This window comes from Mizuhopecten yessoensis, unplaced genomic scaffold (assembly GCF_002113885.1).
Source record: "Mizuhopecten yessoensis strain PY_sf001 unplaced genomic scaffold, ASM211388v2 scaffold3015, whole genome shotgun sequence".
Lineage (NCBI taxonomy): Eukaryota > Metazoa > Mollusca > Bivalvia > Pectinida > Pectinidae > Mizuhopecten > Mizuhopecten yessoensis.
This window is the reverse complement of record NW_018404833.1, coordinates 553,110-570,023: the sequence shown is the minus strand read 5'-3', so window position 1 is coordinate 570,023 and position 16,914 is coordinate 553,110. Positions and strand designations below refer to the sequence as shown.

At 33.7% G+C, this 16,914-nt stretch overlaps 2 protein-coding genes and 1 non-coding gene across 3 annotated transcripts; 1 reads left to right on the top strand and 2 right to left on the bottom strand.

The window, feature by feature from the left end:
- Window positions 1–3,901: 3,901 nt before the first annotated feature.
- Window positions 3,902–13,202, bottom strand: LOC110446830 (ribokinase-like). Its single transcript, XM_021492146.1, has 8 exons — window positions 13,072–13,202; window positions 12,030–12,162; window positions 11,405–11,468; window positions 10,210–10,272; window positions 9,096–9,260; window positions 7,851–7,942; window positions 6,279–6,467; window positions 3,902–4,121 (listed from the first exon to the last, which is right to left on the bottom strand). Exons 1-8 carry the CDS (start codon window positions 13,113–13,115, stop codon window positions 3,945–3,947), a joined length of 927 nt encoding a protein of 308 aa, XP_021347821.1. The 5' UTR covers window positions 13,116–13,202; the 3' UTR covers window positions 3,902–3,944.
- Window positions 6,882–6,954, bottom strand: Trnat-agu. The gene has a single exon. It is a non-coding gene; the product is annotated as a tRNA-Thr (tRNA).
- A 129-nt stretch (window positions 13,203–13,331) lies between the features above and the next one.
- LOC110446829 (cyclin-dependent kinase 2-interacting protein-like) lies at window positions 13,332–16,520 on the top strand. Its single transcript, XM_021492145.1, has 5 exons — window positions 13,332–13,440; window positions 13,570–13,732; window positions 14,206–14,320; window positions 14,631–14,766; window positions 16,099–16,520. Exons 1-5 carry the CDS (start codon window positions 13,380–13,382, stop codon window positions 16,293–16,295), a joined length of 672 nt encoding a protein of 223 aa, XP_021347820.1. The 5' UTR covers window positions 13,332–13,379; the 3' UTR covers window positions 16,296–16,520.
- The last annotated feature ends 394 nt before the right edge of the window (window positions 16,521–16,914 follow it).

Genomic DNA, 16,914 nt, shown 5'->3' with positions numbered 1-16,914 from the left:
ATCCTTTGTTATCAAAACCACAAGTTACCTGGTCTCTGGGAAGGAGGACAATATACAGCTAAGCTAGGAATAGGGGATTAGGATCAATACTGGTATAACCTCTTATTACCTGTGTCTTTACATAATAAAGATTTGCTTTTGAAACTTTCTTTTTGATTTAACTATATAAAGGATGCATGAAACATCAACATTCAATATTAAAGTAATTCAAAGTAATTAAAAGTAATTGGGAATTACATACATTTGTCAATGCAATTAATTAAATTACCATTACATGTAATTGAAAAAAATCCTCAATTACACATTATATCCAATTACTTAACAAAATGTAATTAATTGCAATTAATTACCATGACACATTACCATTACCCCATGCCTTATGTCGTTTCTAGACATAAGAACAGGCATCATGAGTCACTCACGATGTCTGTTCTTATGTCTAGAAACGACATAAGTCATCAACGACACAAAGACAACACCTACATCGTAGAAACTATATTGACCATACTTGTAAATGATGGGCCGTAACTTAAAATTAATCCAAAGAAGATTGGCGCATATGTATAGTAAACCTTGATTACTGATTACTAATCTTTAAAAGTATGTTTGCTTCACAGTATCCGTGGTTCCAGCGGTAGCGTGAATATTAGTAGAGCGAATAGTAACGATTACCGGGCTGACGTGCAAACCTATCAGGAATCATCAAAAGATTGTGTTAACAAAGGGGATCGTAAAACGTTAAACTGATAAGAAGGAAAGCATGAATATTTTATAAGAAACAGTGTGTATATCACTGGTCCAGAAGAATCTATAAATTAATCTTGTAGCTTACAATATACATAGTAGTATAGTAGCATGACAACCTTCGTTCTGTACTAAACAACCAATAACAGAAATTAAACATTTAAAACGTTCTATTTACAGCAGCTTAAATCTTGAACAGATTATCACAAGAATAAACAGAGCCGGTAATCAAGATATGAATAGCTTTCAATTATAAACATGCTAGCTGTATAAAGATATAAAGATATGATAAATCATTTTGACATGACGTCATAAAACGTTCTTGCAAATTTGCTAAAACAACATTAGCATTCTTAATGAAATGACACATTCATGACCTACAATATGAAGTCAATAGCACCAAGATCAGTAAAATATTGTTGAGTTGTTTTCATATTTGTGTCTTATATGAAATATGACGATTAAAAACCCTCTGGCACATTTTTCAAAACTATGTTTATTTTTTTTGTTAAGAAACGTAAGATATCTATAAAACTCACTGGTGAATTTGTTAAACACATTTTTGATATTTAGGTAATAGTTTTTCTCTTCGACATAAGTATCAATATGGATAGACATTTATTTTCATTCCACTTTGCTGAATCATTCGTTTGTTGCACTTCATTTCATATATCCATTAGTATTCCAAAAGGTAAAGTAAAACAAATCTCTTAATCATGGGAAATTTCAAAGACAAAGCTAGAAATCCGTATTACCATAGCGATAACTACAGAAGTTGGAACTGGTGAGACTCCAAACAAAAGACAGCATAACTCAATAGTCCCAACCCCACCCCGCCCTTCATAAAATGAATACCACTTCTTGGGCCACAAATACAAGCCACGAAGACATCGGAGAATGTTCACAGACAGATGTTAACGAAATAAAACATTTTGTTTCTCAATGACCGAAAGATTGATATGACTTATTTCAAACTTTTCCATCGTAGTAATTAGAACTCAAAACTTCAATATAATCAGGACACAAGATTTAAAAAATCAAATGCTACTGTAAGTCATCGTTGATATTGTCACTGATAAAAATAACTGTAAACACTGTCGAGAATGCTACTAGAATAGTTTATTGTGTTTCTATGCTTGCATCTCCATTAAAAAATCATGGCTAAAAATGTTGACAGTAAAATGAAACATGGTCAGTGTAGATCGACACATTTTGTATAGAAAACCTTGATAACTGTAGATGTAGCATTCACTGGGTATTTTCTAGATGTTTTTCACAGTTCAAGATTTGACATGAGTATCAAAAGAGCGAGCAATGAAGGGACTCTTTGAACGGGTTACATAGGCAACCTAAAATCCAAACCCGAAAATAGTCGATGTAAAACTAACAGACACATAACCGTACAAGTGCGTTATTATTTCGGAGTATGCTTTATTCAATCAACCGACCATTGGTATGACTTTTATGCAATAGAATAAACAAAGTACAATATAACATAATCTGTATACGAATGATTGTGTCTTCTCATTATTTTTGTGAGATGTTAACTTGCTACCATTTGTAGATATCCGTGTAAGGATAAACCGAAGTAATTAAATATGACGTGATATGATGTATTGCTTTTGAAAAATCACATTTTGTCAATTGACTATGTGTTGTCATTATCAAAGAAACATAAACAATGGATAAGTATTTTTGTCATCTATGTCTGCATTTAACATAATTGAAAGAACTAGAACGACATATCTAAGCAACACGTTGAGTTGATTGAGGGATCACTTGCAGAACGGTGTGACACATAGAATATGACATGTGATTGCATTGTATGGGTGAGGTTTTGGCCGTTGTCCTTTGTCCTGTTCATTAATTTTTGAAAAAATGATGTTTATGTGTAACGATGTGTGCACAAGTATAACTGTCTCTTTCAGAACACTCCAGACATTGGTATTCTTTCTTTTAACATTTAGTACAATCGATGAACCCTTAATGAGGGAAATGGTAATAAGATGCATTTAATTTTTTGCTTTGTTTCGTTTGTTTGGGTCTCTTTGGCGATTCATAATTTATTTGTTTTAAGTTGGTGACTCCTTACTTCGTATTGCTTGTGATAATTTTCAGACTTTTAGCACAAGCTAAACCCCACCTTTCAAAAAACGAATCTACAAGAAGCCTAAATATTCTCATTAATGTATGGTTATAAGCTCGGAATCTCAATTATTTCCATGTTACTGCCGTGGGACTAAGTAGCTCGGGTCTAGGCTGGACCAAGGAGCATGATTTTTTTTTTTGTCTTTCCGTGCTAGCCACTGTTATTTATATGGTTAAAAGGAAGGAATATCAACCGTTTCCGTGCTATGACAAGGGACTAATAAAAGTAATCAATGCCAATGCTAAAACAGGCACCAATAGTTAAGGGGTGAGGATCTCTTTGGGACAAGTCACAAGTGGTAGGGCCAGACCTCATACTAATCCCAGCAGGGTGGTCGTTTTCATTTCTTGATGCCAAGCAATGCATATCTAGCTTTCGGGTGGGGATTCTGACATTTCCAAGATATTTCGTTTCATTCCAATTATTTTTTTCAAGGTCGTATATTAATAGGATTGAACAACGGGCTATGTCTATATAATAGTTTTCTCCTGCGTTTCTAACATATGATGCATGACCTAAGTCCGAAGTGTGAAGCTGGACCCAAGAGCCAATGCTGGTAACATGGGCATTTTTGTCTTTTTATGCATTAATGTTTCTTTGTGTTTGTATAGCAGGAATTGTTTTCAGTTAAATTTAACACAAATATAGAGGCAATCCCAACTGCCTTTCAGGAAGAGTGGAATTTCCAGGCAAATAAAGTCATGGATTCAAATTTCTAGGCCCCATCCCTCTTGCCAAAGAGTAGCCACACTCTTACATCATACCTTGATGAGTTGCATTGAAACCAAAGATGCTCTAGACCAAATTTAGTCAAAAGTCCCTTTTGTCTTTTTGAACAAGATGTGTTTTAGGGAAAGACAGATAAAAGACGAACAAAAGTTTGTAAAACGACAGATGTCAGGCCATGACCTTCAGCTCACCTGGCCCCTTTAGGCCAGGTAAGCTTAAATGGTACTTTCCTACTGATGTTCAATCATAGAGACATAAAGACTTCTTACAATACATAGACTCTTTATTTATTTCATTATAAAATTAACCACATGTATGTATATCAACTAAACAACTTTGGTGGTAGGTCTTTCTTCCAGGGAAAACTTGTCTGAGTTCCAGGTGACTGAACACTGACCCCTGCCACCTCAGTTGACCTCTGTATGATCTCTTGTAAGGTCAGTGAGGGACTGTTGGATAGGTAGTATGCAAGCGCTCCAACGAAGGCATCACCAGCACCCTAAAATACATCAAACGTCTGAGTGAAGAAACTGATTTTAAAACTGGTCTTGAGAAATTGGAAAAAACATCAGCAAAGATCACACAATCACCCTCCAGTCTGCTACACCTATTCAGCTATGAGGCCGTATGAACTTCATTTATAAATTATACGATCATTCAAAACAGAAAATTCCTAACATATATAAAGGTAATCCAAACAGCCTTTTAAGGAAGAGTAGGATTTGCAAGCTAATAAGACTATTGTTAGTAACAAATGACATTGACCTTGGGTTGAATGCAACAATGTTCAAACTTGTTAAAGGTATGTATGTGAAATTTCATGAAAGTACAGCAGGGTGATGCTGGAATTATACTTTTAATAAGTGACCTTGACCTTGGAATGTAACAGTTATGCTGAATTTTAAAGGCAAGTCTAGTGCAAACGTGTAAAATTTTATCAAAAAATTATAAGAAATGGCAGCTAGAGTGATGACAAAGTATATGAAAGTTAAAATCCTATTTTTAGTTACAGTGACCTTGATCTATCACAGGTGTAAAAAAAACTAGCAAATGAGTGAATACAAGGAGGGAGACGGTGAAATTTTTATTTTAGTAACTAATGAGTCAATTGACTACCATAAAGGCAAACACTACTGAATTTTCAGTCAACTATCTTATATTCAAGGCCAACATAAAATAATATTGTTTGTTCCCAGTAATCCTACCTACCCTAATGTTTTGTGACAACCCTAAACTATTTTTCGCAATTTTCATGGAAGCACTGTTAAAAGCCAGATATGTTTTCCTTTATAAACCTTATAAAAAATGAAATTTATTTACAAAATGTACACACCTACCTACCCTTATATATTGATGTAATAAATGTTTTGTAGAGTTCTCTTGAACATTTTTTCGAGATCGAGATATGCTCAAGAATTTTGCATTTCTGGCTCATGGTTTCCATAACTACTAGGCTACTGGAATGATGTGCCCATACAGTTCTACATAGTAACCTTCATCAGTTACAGAGAGAATTGCTTCTAGACAGGGCACCCACACACACACAGATGGAACTTTTTTAAGGAACCAATTTGTATATCTCCCACCAATATTATTGGGCTGGAGCTGATCACTATCATTGTAATAGAGAGTATATGCAGCATATATGTATAATACTTGTTTCTTACGTTATTAGGCTGGAAATCACTATCATTATAATAAAGAGTATATGCAGCATACATATAATACTTACTGTGTAACACAAAATATTCGTGGGTACTTTCCTTCGTGGTTTAAAGCCATTTAGAACGTTTTGTGGTACACAATTTCATGATTATCCTATATTAGCATACAGTAGACATGTATATCATTCAAATTCGCTGTATTTGATTTCGCGGTTCAATAGCAACCACTAAAACCACGAATGTTTATACACAACGAACATTTCATGTTATACAGTATATACTTATGTTATTGGGCTGGAGATCACTATCGTTTATATTGATGCAGCATACATATAATACTATATCCTTACATTATTGGGCGAGAGATCACTATTATTGTTTATAGAGTATTATATTGATGCAGCATACATATAATACTATATCCTTACATTATTGGGCGAGAGATTACTATTATTGTTTATAGAGTATTATATTGATGCAGCATACATATAATACTATATCCTTACATTATTGGGCAATAAATCACTATTATTGTTAATAGAGCGTATTATATTGATGGAGCATACATATAATACTATATCCTTACATTATTGGGCTAGAGATAACTATTATTGTTAATAGAGAGTATTATATTGATGCAGCATACATATAATACTACATGTATATCCTTACATTATTGGGCTAGAGATCACTATTATTGTTAATAGAGAGTATCATATTGATGCAGCATACATATAATACTATATCCTTACATTATTGGGCTATAAATCACTATTATTGTTAATAGAGCGTATTATATTGATGCAGCATACATATAATACTATATCCTTACATTATTTGGCTATAAATCACTATTATTGTTAATAGAGAGCATTATATTGATGCAGCATACATATAATTCTATATCCTTACATTATTGGGTTAGAGATCACTATTATTGTTAATAGAGAGTATTATATTGATGCAGCATACATATAATACTATATACTTACAGTGGTATCAACAGCAGTGACCGATTGAGCCGCTACATGAATCGGTTTCCGGTTCTCCTGAGTGGCAAACACTGACCCCATGACCCCTAGTGTGAGAATGACCACGCTACAGCCTTTGTCCAGCAAGGCCAGAGTAGCTTTACAGGCGCCCTCTATATCTTTTACTGGTAAACCTGTCAGGATCTCCGCCTACGTAGTGATGAATATCAGAACTAAATCAATACGTTGATGTTACATTGAATATTAAATCGATAGCTTAATGTAAATTAAGTTTACTCTTAATTGTGTCGTTCAACGTTAGAGTTTCCCATGTGTTGGATTCTTTCTCCGATTTGAGATTTTACCAATCAGTGTGTATACATGTATCTGATAAATGAATTCAGATTTTATTTACAGTAAATAAATACAGTGTAAGTAAAAAAATTATTTTACTTTACAAATTATAAAGATCAACTATATATGAACCTGCACAATAACACATATATGTAACGAACTTGAATGGGTGATCGCAGTGTCGCAATCTACGGAATACCGTAAGTAAAATAGATAAAACACATGACAGTACTGTAAGCATTACATATGTAACGGGAGAAGAAAAATGCACGGCCAGACCGGGGTTCGAACCGGGGACCTTCCGAACACTAGACGGACGCTCTACCAATTGAGGTATCTGGTCGCCAATGATCGACCCAATCCAGTTCCGCTACATTCCTCCCTCCTTTTCTAAGTCTTCTCCCCCGTAAACACAACTATCTACAACCCAGGTTCGGGTATCCCCTTGCCAAACATACATCAAATGCTTGAAACAAGGGTTAGTCACAGGCACCACTGTAACAGGAGAGGAAAATTGCATGGCCAAACAGGGGTTTGAACCAGGAACCTTCCGAACTCTAGACAGACGCTCTACCAATTGAGGTATCTGGTCGACGATGATCGACCCAGTCAAGTTCTGCTACACATATATAGCTGTTCAAATTGCACTACACCTCATAGACAACCAGTAGGTATGGGCCTTCATTAATAAAAGCATTGTTATTCTCAAACTCAGATTCTGTGCCAAAGATCAATTCCTAATCAAGTGATAAATTATCTTTGAAATGTTAATTGACCATTTTATGAGCACTTAGCATACAATTACAGCTCAGTTAATATTCCAATTGTAAAATGTTTACATCTGGATCCTGCCACCAGAAGTCAACAAGTTACAATAACAAGCCATTCGGATTGATATGTCTCGCCTGAGCCCCACTTTGACCATCAATGCACATATCCGAGAAACTAAGTTAAATGCAAAAACTTAATGTTGATGGAGATGCTGATCAAGTCAATTATGGACCATGAAAGGTAGGCAGCATATAGCATTTGATGCATGGGTTGAAATTTATAAGAATATGGTGAAAATTTGATTTTGTTTGAGAGGTTGAGTTCAACTTCCAGCATTGCAGATCCGTCCAGGAGATAATTACACATATAACAGAAACTATTCCTCATACCTCATTACAGTACAAAACCACTGGAGATTTCTAACATTGGACAGACCAAGCTACTACACACAAGAAAAACCCTAGTTACCTCTGTTTCATTGGCACAGAAGATGTGACACTCACTAAAGAACTCGTCAGAAAGTCCAGATTGTGCTGGAGCAGGATTGAAAATACTCCTCACTGGAAATAAACACAAATATATTTTTAGTTGATAATTCTCTACCTCACAATTTCATTTTATTTATCATGGTTTTACTTATTTAAGGAATATTTTTTTTGCCACATTTTAACTTTTTCATCCGCTGTAATTGGGCAAGTTTATCATGACAACGATATACACAATATATACAGTGCATAGTAATTAACTATATGAGAAAGCAGGTTTTCACACAGGACACCAATCATCCAGGATTGGCAAACATGTATCTTGGCAAAAATTTCTAAATATACAGTATATTGTATACAGGGTTATATATTCTGTTTTCCAGAGTAAATTATGCAACACTTTCTTTTCACAAATTTTGCAGTAAGATGATCCTATCAATTCTACACGGCAGTTAATTTTCTTGTCAGCTTTCTCTATATATTTTATGGTGCAATTTCAAAACCACATACTCAACACTACATTGATTATTTATTTACGTTTTAAACACTAAAATAACATAATTTTCTTGTCAGCTTTCCCTATATATTTTATGGTGCAATCTCAAAACCATGTACTCAACACTACATTGATTATTTATTTACGTTTTAAACACTAAAATAACATAATTTTCTTGTCAGCTTTCCCTATATATTTTATCGTGCAATCTCAAAACCATATACTCAACACTACGTTGATTATTTTTATACGTTTTAAACACTAAAATAACAGACTGAAATCAAATTGGCTTACAAAGTACAGAACAGTTTATGTAACTTTGATCTAAGCTAAAGAGTGTTGTATTGATTCTTATTGATAGCTAATAACAGTGTTCCAAGAAACCCACAAATGATATTTTTCACTCTCAAAACAGTTGGTTGTACCCCCAGTTTTCAAGAATTACCTGATGTAACTAAATTAAGGGGTACAGAATCTGGAAAATGTATCAAATATACCCCCAAATCTAAAATTCAGTAGAAACACTAACTAAAAATTTGGGTATTTCTGAAGCAAGTTTAGGGAGTAAAGTTTCTGCAAATCCTCTGACAACAGGGACTGTTTCATTGGCCCATACATTCATATGCAACAACTTGTTTTTATCAATTACCTGAACATTTCTTCATGTACCTTAACAAAGTGATTTTTTTTTATAATTTCTTTAGATTTTTGTGCATAATTTATTAATCTTACCGTTGTGTTTTTTGGCAAGTTTTAAAGCTGCAAGTGTTGATTGTGCAGGAATCTCCAATTGGCAGACGACAATTTTGGTTTCCTTGACAACAGCCTCTGCAGCCCGGACATTATCCTCTGTTAATAATAGGTTTGCTCCCGCCACAATAACAATGGAATTCTGTCCTAAAAATGACAATTTTTATCACATATATCCTCTTTTTATACAGTAAATGTATAATCTGTTTAAAATGACAACAACATTTTTCAATTTTTATGTTCTTTCAAAATACAGTTTTTTTTATTTAGACCGGCTCTAAATGTAGAAATGTATACAGTGAAACCTTACATTATATGTAGTATTTAAATTCTTGTACGGATATTAAGAATAAAATTCTATGTAATTTGTTAAGTGGTATTTGACTTTTGATGAATCATGTACCAGATTTTTCAATACCCTGTATAATCTGACCAACACATACACTCCCATATGGTGATAAATTAGACTGGCTTAAATGTATAATGACAATGTTAAAATATGATGTACAAAGTATCATGATAAGGCTTTGGAAATTATACCAGGGATATACAGGTTCTGAAAGAAGTTTCCATTTCAAAATTAATTTTGATTTTTTTTTATTAAGAAGTATGTATATTTTTTGCATGGCTGTTTGGAGCTAAAAAGAAATTTCAGGAATGTTTCATAAATCTGTAATGAAACTGATACCAACTTCAAAAATTTGAATTTCAAAATACTTTTTATCAAAGAATGTGAGTAAATTTACGATGAACTTTTTCCCCCCATAGTAATCTGACCAATCATAGTTATACAAATGTATAGGGTTTTACGTCTTATCAACAGCTAAGGTCATTTAAAGACACCTTTCCATGAAAAATTATAAAAAGAACAAAAGTAGCATCCCAAATCTTGACAGGGAATTTAGTTCAACCTATTTAGCAAAGAGATTGATCCCAAACCTTATACAGAAAAAGCAATTTATAGTTTATTATTGCACAGAGGAATAGAGTGGTGGAAACTTCTGGTCATGCGTGAGTGACAGCGATCAGATAGCTCCTGTTACATAAAATAAAATCAACATTCATGTATAAACCATTTTAAAAGTAGTAGTCTTACCTTCCTGATTTACACATATAGGTGCAACACCCGTGCCTGCTGCAGATGTAACCTCAACATGCTCTGAAAAATTTCAAAAAGTATATACATGTATAACAAACATGACTATTTACCAGTAAACTCAATCATTTTTCAAATCATAGTCCAGAAAGCTCGACTTTCAGTTATTATTATTTGGGAGCTCAAGTTTCTTAGAATTTCAAAAAAGAACCATCATCATACTAATTAATCAATCTGATTAATCTTAATATTTGTCAATGATGATGCATCCTTGAAATCCCAAGTTTTACACTGCACTTATGTTCTCTACAGCCATGGACTATCATTTTTTATATGTCACGGCAAAAAAGCTATTTGATTGGTTTCAGGTAAAAAAAATCTGACCAATCGCTGCACTGGTACCTAGCCTTTTAAGGTTAAAGAGGAGCGACACCAGACTTCAAAGCTCGTCAATTTTATCGTTATGATGCCACACGCATAATTAATTTTGATTTATATCAAAAAATCACACAAGACAATTTGTATCATCCACAAGGTGGGGCACAGAGAGCCTTCAATTTTGTCATGACATCTTCCAGGGTTGATCTGAAAACCGGCCAAAGAGTCCTGAACCACGTGCTGGGGTTTCAGGACTGTTTCTTGTAGTTTCCAGACCAGATGTCGGCATAAATAATTGACAAGTCAGTGTCACATCTGAGCACAAACACGATATAAAGCCGAGTTTCCGACTTACAAGACAATTATCTTGGATTTATTACCTTGGCAAATAATTTAGCAAGTCAACATGTTCTTTAGTTTATGTTAACATCTTCACATTTTATGTCGACATAATTAAGAGATTATGTCAACATCGTTAAGTCGTAAGTCGGCAACGCGATGGCAGAAATATGCCACTATACAAATCAATTACCAAACCTATCGGCCAAAATAACTTATACAGCTTGACTCCTTGATTGTACAGCAATGATGTCATTCACTTGACAATGTCATAAAAAACTGTGATAGAAGGAAGGATGAAAACTGGTGATTGTTGTTTGTCATGTTCGTTCGCATGCTCCTTACTTGATTTTAAACCTCTTTAAAGACTGTTTCCTTTACGAATATGAAAATAAAGATAAAAATGAAAAGATTAAAATAATTCAGATATATAGTGTAAAAATGTATTTGGAGTACAGTAATGTTACATGATGCTTACCTATCATAACTTGATTGTCCTTAAAATTCTGAATGTAGTCTTTTCCAAAAGTGTCATCACCAACCTAAAATGGATTTTAGATCATGATTATTCCACATAATTGCAATAAGTGTATCCTTTGCTCATTACGTTTAATGCTACCTCATTCACAGCCAATGTGTTTTAAAATTCCATTTATTTCAACCCCCTCCCCCCCACACACAAACACATACACAAAAACAAAAAAACAAAACTGTAGCCAAGCCCCTTTATACTGCCAGATGGCAGATGGTGACAGAATAATGAAATTTTAATGTAAGCTTGTGTTCTCATGGCACTGTATAAGTATCAAAAAAAAAAAGTACAATCTTATGCATTAAAAGGAAATATACATCTTTTCATATATACCATCAAAATTCAAAGATACATATAGCTGGTCACCCTTGCTAAATTTGTTAAATTCAATTAAAAAAAAAGTTTACAAATGTTAAATTTCACAGGCATGTAAAAATGAAATCGTTATGATTCTCAAGACGATATAATTCATGTAGATGGTTTTTTTCATAATTATTTGAAAAACATGACTGAATTAAATTGAACACAATAGGCCTCACCCACTGATGTCACAGTGATCCATTACAATTACCTTCGCTACCATAGCTGTTTTGGCGCCCAATCGTGCTGCAACAATGCACTGGTTAGCTCCCTTTCCTCCAAATCCTATTGCAAATTTGGTACCATGTAGGGTCTCACCTGGCTTGGGTAATCTTGGTACATAGCTAGAAAAAAATATATTCACAATTGACTTCATTTTTCATTATCTTTGAATCAGGATGGGTGATATTGTAACGTAAATTCTGAACTCCACATACATTTTATTCCATATTGAGAAAGATCCTTTTATACAAATGTGTATTTTAACAAAAAAATATCTTGTTCACTCGACCTTTGCTTCGCCAAATCAGCAGAAGATACACAAATCTCAATCAGTAAAAAGAATTATTAGATCATGATTATTATCATTTCAGTAGACTATAGAAAGCCTCTTTCAGGAGATAACTTTAATAAGGTACATGTTACACTTTGTTGAGAACGTTTTTGTTTCAAACATAACATCGTTCTTTTTTTATGAAAAAAATTATTTACACTGTTTTTGTTATATTACTAGTGTCGTAAGTAATTTAAAAATATCCAAAAAAAATTATCACAATATAAATGTCCAAGGCTACTTTATGACATGGAAGTATTTGTTCACCACATCTGTATTATTTATTATAGCAGTCAGCAGCCAATTAGGCAGTGTACATCGCATGAAAGCACAGTGGTCTGATGTTAAATAAATATAAGTATAAAAATCTGTATATATTGATTCAACGTACCCTCCTATGCATGAAAGGGTCTTTTTAATACGGATTAAAAAAAAGTTGATACGTTGGGGGTGATATTTTGATATTTTGATATTTTGTAGCAAATGCTATATTTATAACAAAATAACTATCATCGCATTGTTTTAAACATTTACTGAGCCATTGCCGTGCAACTGTTCCCATTTTTTTCAACTAATATGATATCAACAAGACCCTGTGGTGTACCACTAAGTCCTTGAATATACTGAGCAGCCGATCAGTTTTCGAAATGGATCACAAAGCCTGCATGTGACAAAAATACTTAATTATCAAGTAAATAACCTGACGAGATCTGTCATGCAACTCCCTATAACTGTCACATCCATATTCCTGCAGAAACAGTAAAAAATATTCAAATCGTCAAGGAGAGTAAAAAAAGGCGTTCCCCTTCTTTATTTCTGTGTGCACCTCACATTCGGAAACATATTTACTGTAACGTCTTGTTTTAATGTAACAACACGATACATACCGAAAGTCGTTACACTCTTGGTCGCACTAAAGCTTAAAATGATTCCTAAGTTACAAACATTTAAGACCGTTATAATACGTTGACGCGAGCATGGCAGCATGATAACAATAAATGAAGAGCTATGCAGAAAACAACCTTTACAGATGGATCAGAGGAAAGATTCTCACCAGTCAAGACTAATGGTATTTCGGAGAGAATAAGATTGTGATGCATGATGTGCTCAACAAAAAATTATGCATATACAACTGTACAATGAACGATTTTTTTCATCATTTCGTGATTATCTCAATGTCTGTTTTTCCATTTTACAGGTTCTCCAGTATCTTTCCAAAGAACTTCCAGCTTAACAGGAAGCCACAGGAAAGTAAAAGACACAGCAGCTGACCTTCATAATCTGTGCCAGAAGTGGTTGAAATTCAACACCGAGGGAACAGCTTCCATCAATGAGATTGCAAACGTCAAACTGCAGGCAATGTCAGTAACCAACATTGCCAGTTTCTCTGTTATTGTACTGAGCAATTCAGCGAGATTAAAATCGAGTTTTTGCATGCACATTTTGTTTGATAAGTAATGAAACTATCTTGGACGGAATCATATATGCATAAATTTTCTATTTTTGCATCAAAGTTATGAGGAAAAACCATAGGTGTTTGAAATTCTGACTGTGAATTGAGATTAAAATCATATAAAAAAATAAGGGTATTACTATATAATTCTTTTTTTTATATAGTAATACCCTTATTTTTTTATATGATTTTTATCTCAATTCACAGTCAGAATTTCAAACACCTATGGAAAAACTGATTTTTTATCATTTTGGTGGGAATATATATTTTTTCATTGGTCCAAGGGGGATAACTTTGTACATGTATATGATGTTTTGGATCATCAACCGTCCACAAATTAAACAATTTGAGAGTAACAAGATGCTCATATTATTTTAACAGATTTAAAGAAGAAGAATCCCAGAGAAGTGAGGAGGAAGGAACTTTGATAAAAGCAGAAATGCCAGAAGTTCTTGAAGACCATTGTAACAAAGTGTTGCATATTGTTGACAAAATGGTAAGTAACAAAAGAATTTGAATTTCAGGAAATGTCTTCAACGGAAACTAAAATAAAATCTAAAAGTATGTACACATTTATCTATCAATAAGATATTGTGGTAAAGATTTGAAAAGAAATACTATCTGATTAAAATGTTCCTGTCTACCAGGTAATTCAGTTTCAAAAAATGAACTCTGAGTTACAGATTTAATTATCCTTAATCCCTCAGTCGAAATTGAAATTTGAATTTGACAAATTTACATTGAGCCCTGTCAAATTGGTTAACTTAAATTCTAAGATGATAAGTTTTTTATTTCATATTTTGTAGAGAAAACTTGTAGATAAAATGGAAGCCATGGCAGAGATTTTCAGAGGTGTTGCTGACTTGGTGCGTCACAAGGCACAGTGTTCGTCCACAGATTGCAACCCCATTCTTTTCCAAACATGGAAAGTCAAAGATTTTGGTAAGCATTAAGTAAAGTTTAAACAAAACACAGTAACCTGTCAAAACAGAACCCTGCATAATTCAGACACCTTTACTAAACGGTCATTCAACTTTCTCCGTCCCACTTAAATACTCTATCCCTAATGGTTTGAAGCAATTTAGATCGTATTGTGTAACAAAATTTTGTGATTACCCATATAAATGAACAGTAGTCAAGTAATAAATTAAATTTGTAGAACTTATTTTTTTTTTAACTTAAAAATTCTCGTTTTTTGTGGTTGCAACCATTTTTATGGTTGCAACCACAAAAAAACAAGATTTTTTTATGCAATAAACACAACAAACATTTTATGTTCTACAGTATTTGTTGTAAATTGAACATATGCTTCCTGTGATCTGTAATTTCCGAAAAACAAACCTTTGTTTTTCTTTATATGAAAGTCTCTCAGTAGATCAGTATATTTTGGAAATGTTTCAAAAATCAGATCTTGTTATACGGTGAAATTGAACAAAGAACAAAATATATGTGGTTTGGAAAAGACAAGATTTCAGATGACAAAGTTTCAATATCCGATCATGTTAAATTGGACTCTAAAGAAGGTCTGGTTTAGAGAAGTTTCTAGATGGATAAGGTGTCTTTTTAACAGGTTCTATTGTAAATTGATTTTCATGCACTTATATATTGTACATTTGAAATCTCTGAATCTCAGACTATCTTAGTTCTGGAAAGTACATATATTGTGCCAAACAAATTGTTTAGATTACGGTATCTAATGTGAAGATCTATTAAGGAGAGGGGTTGCCTGGGAAAATTGGAACATTTGTTTAGAAAATTTCATCTATTTAATGATATGATTAAATTATTTATTAAATGAACCACACTACTACTATGTTAAAATGTATTATGTACACTTAATCATACAATTTTAAGAGAATTTAATTTGATAGAGAAAAAAAACAACCATGTGCTTGTATAGATCTAAAACTGAATTTTACAATTGATTTTTTTTATAAATGTTAACATGGTTAAGAGTTGTCATATATAGTCATATATAGTCTAAAATGAAATACAATAATTCATGTACATGTAGTCAGTTATGAGTTTTGCCTTATTTTACAGCCGAATACAGGCTGCTTCCCCTGGCTACAAAGTGCTTTATTTTCCCAAAATGAAGAAAAAGTATCAGGAATATCTTCCCAATTTCAATTTAAATAATGCTATATAATCCCAATGCAGGTAGGCATTCCCAATTTCAATTTAAATAATGCTATATAATCCCAATGCAGGTAGGCACATGCTGTTGCAAAATTAAGATTGAGAACTCATTGGTAGTTACTTTTCTTTCCGTAGAAGAAGCTACCTTGGAGATGTTGGAATCCTACAGGAGGGAAATCAAACTGAAGGAGCTGTTGTCTAAAAATATCTGTCATGTAAAAGATAGGGACTGTATGATGTTTTATACAGCAGCCTGGCTACACCAGCCTTATATAGACAGTTCTTGTATACTACTTCTGGAGAGTATGCTTACAGAGACCGGACACAGATGACCTTCCTCGTGTAAAATATAGGGACTGTATGATGTTTTATACAGCAGCCTGGCTACACCAGCCTTATATAGACAGTTCTTGTATACTACTTCTGGAGAGTATGCTTACAGAGACTGGTCACAGATGACCTTCCTCATGTAAAAGATAGGGACTCGGTGATGTTTTATACAGCAGCCTGGCTACACCAGCCTTATATACACAGTTCTTGTATACTCCTTCTGGAGAGTATGCTGACAGAGCCCGGACACAGATGACCTTCCTCATGTAAAGGATAGGGACTGGATGATGTTTTATACAGCAGCCTGGCCACACCAGCCTTATATAGACAGTTCTTGTATATTACTTCTGGAGAGTATGCTGACAGAGACCGGACACAGATGACCTTCCTCGTGTAAAATATAGGGACTGTATGATGTTTTATACAGCAGCCTGGCCACACCAGCCTTATATAGACAGTTATTGTATACTACTTCTGGAGAGTATGCTGATAGAGACCGGACACAGATGACCTTCCTCAGGTAAAAGATAGGGACTGTATGATGTTTTATACAGCAGACTGGCTACACCAGCCTTATATAGGCAGTTCTTGTATACTACTTCTGGTGAGTATGCTTACAGA

Coding starts and splice junctions, on each gene's coding strand:
- LOC110446830 (XM_021492146.1), bottom strand. CDS start 13,115: ATGGATGTGACAGTTATAGGGAGTTGCATGACAGATCTCGTCAG. Junction 11,469..12,029: donor AAACAGCTATGGTAGCGAAG/GTAATTGTAATG, acceptor AATCCATTTTAG/GTTGGTGATGACACTTTTGG. Junction 7,943..9,095: donor ACTTGCCAAAAAACACAACG/GTAAGATTAATA, acceptor GTTTATTTCCAG/TGAGGAGTATTTTCAATCCT.
- LOC110446829 (XM_021492145.1), top strand. CDS start 13,380: ATGCAGAAAACAACCTTTACAGATGGATCAGAGGAAAGATTCTCACCA. Junction 14,321..14,630: donor TGCATATTGTTGACAAAATG/GTAAGTAACAAA, acceptor CATATTTTGTAG/AGAAAACTTGTAGATAAAAT. Junction 14,767..16,098: donor ATGGAAAGTCAAAGATTTTG/GTAAGCATTAAG, acceptor TTCTTTCCGTAG/AAGAAGCTACCTTGGAGATG.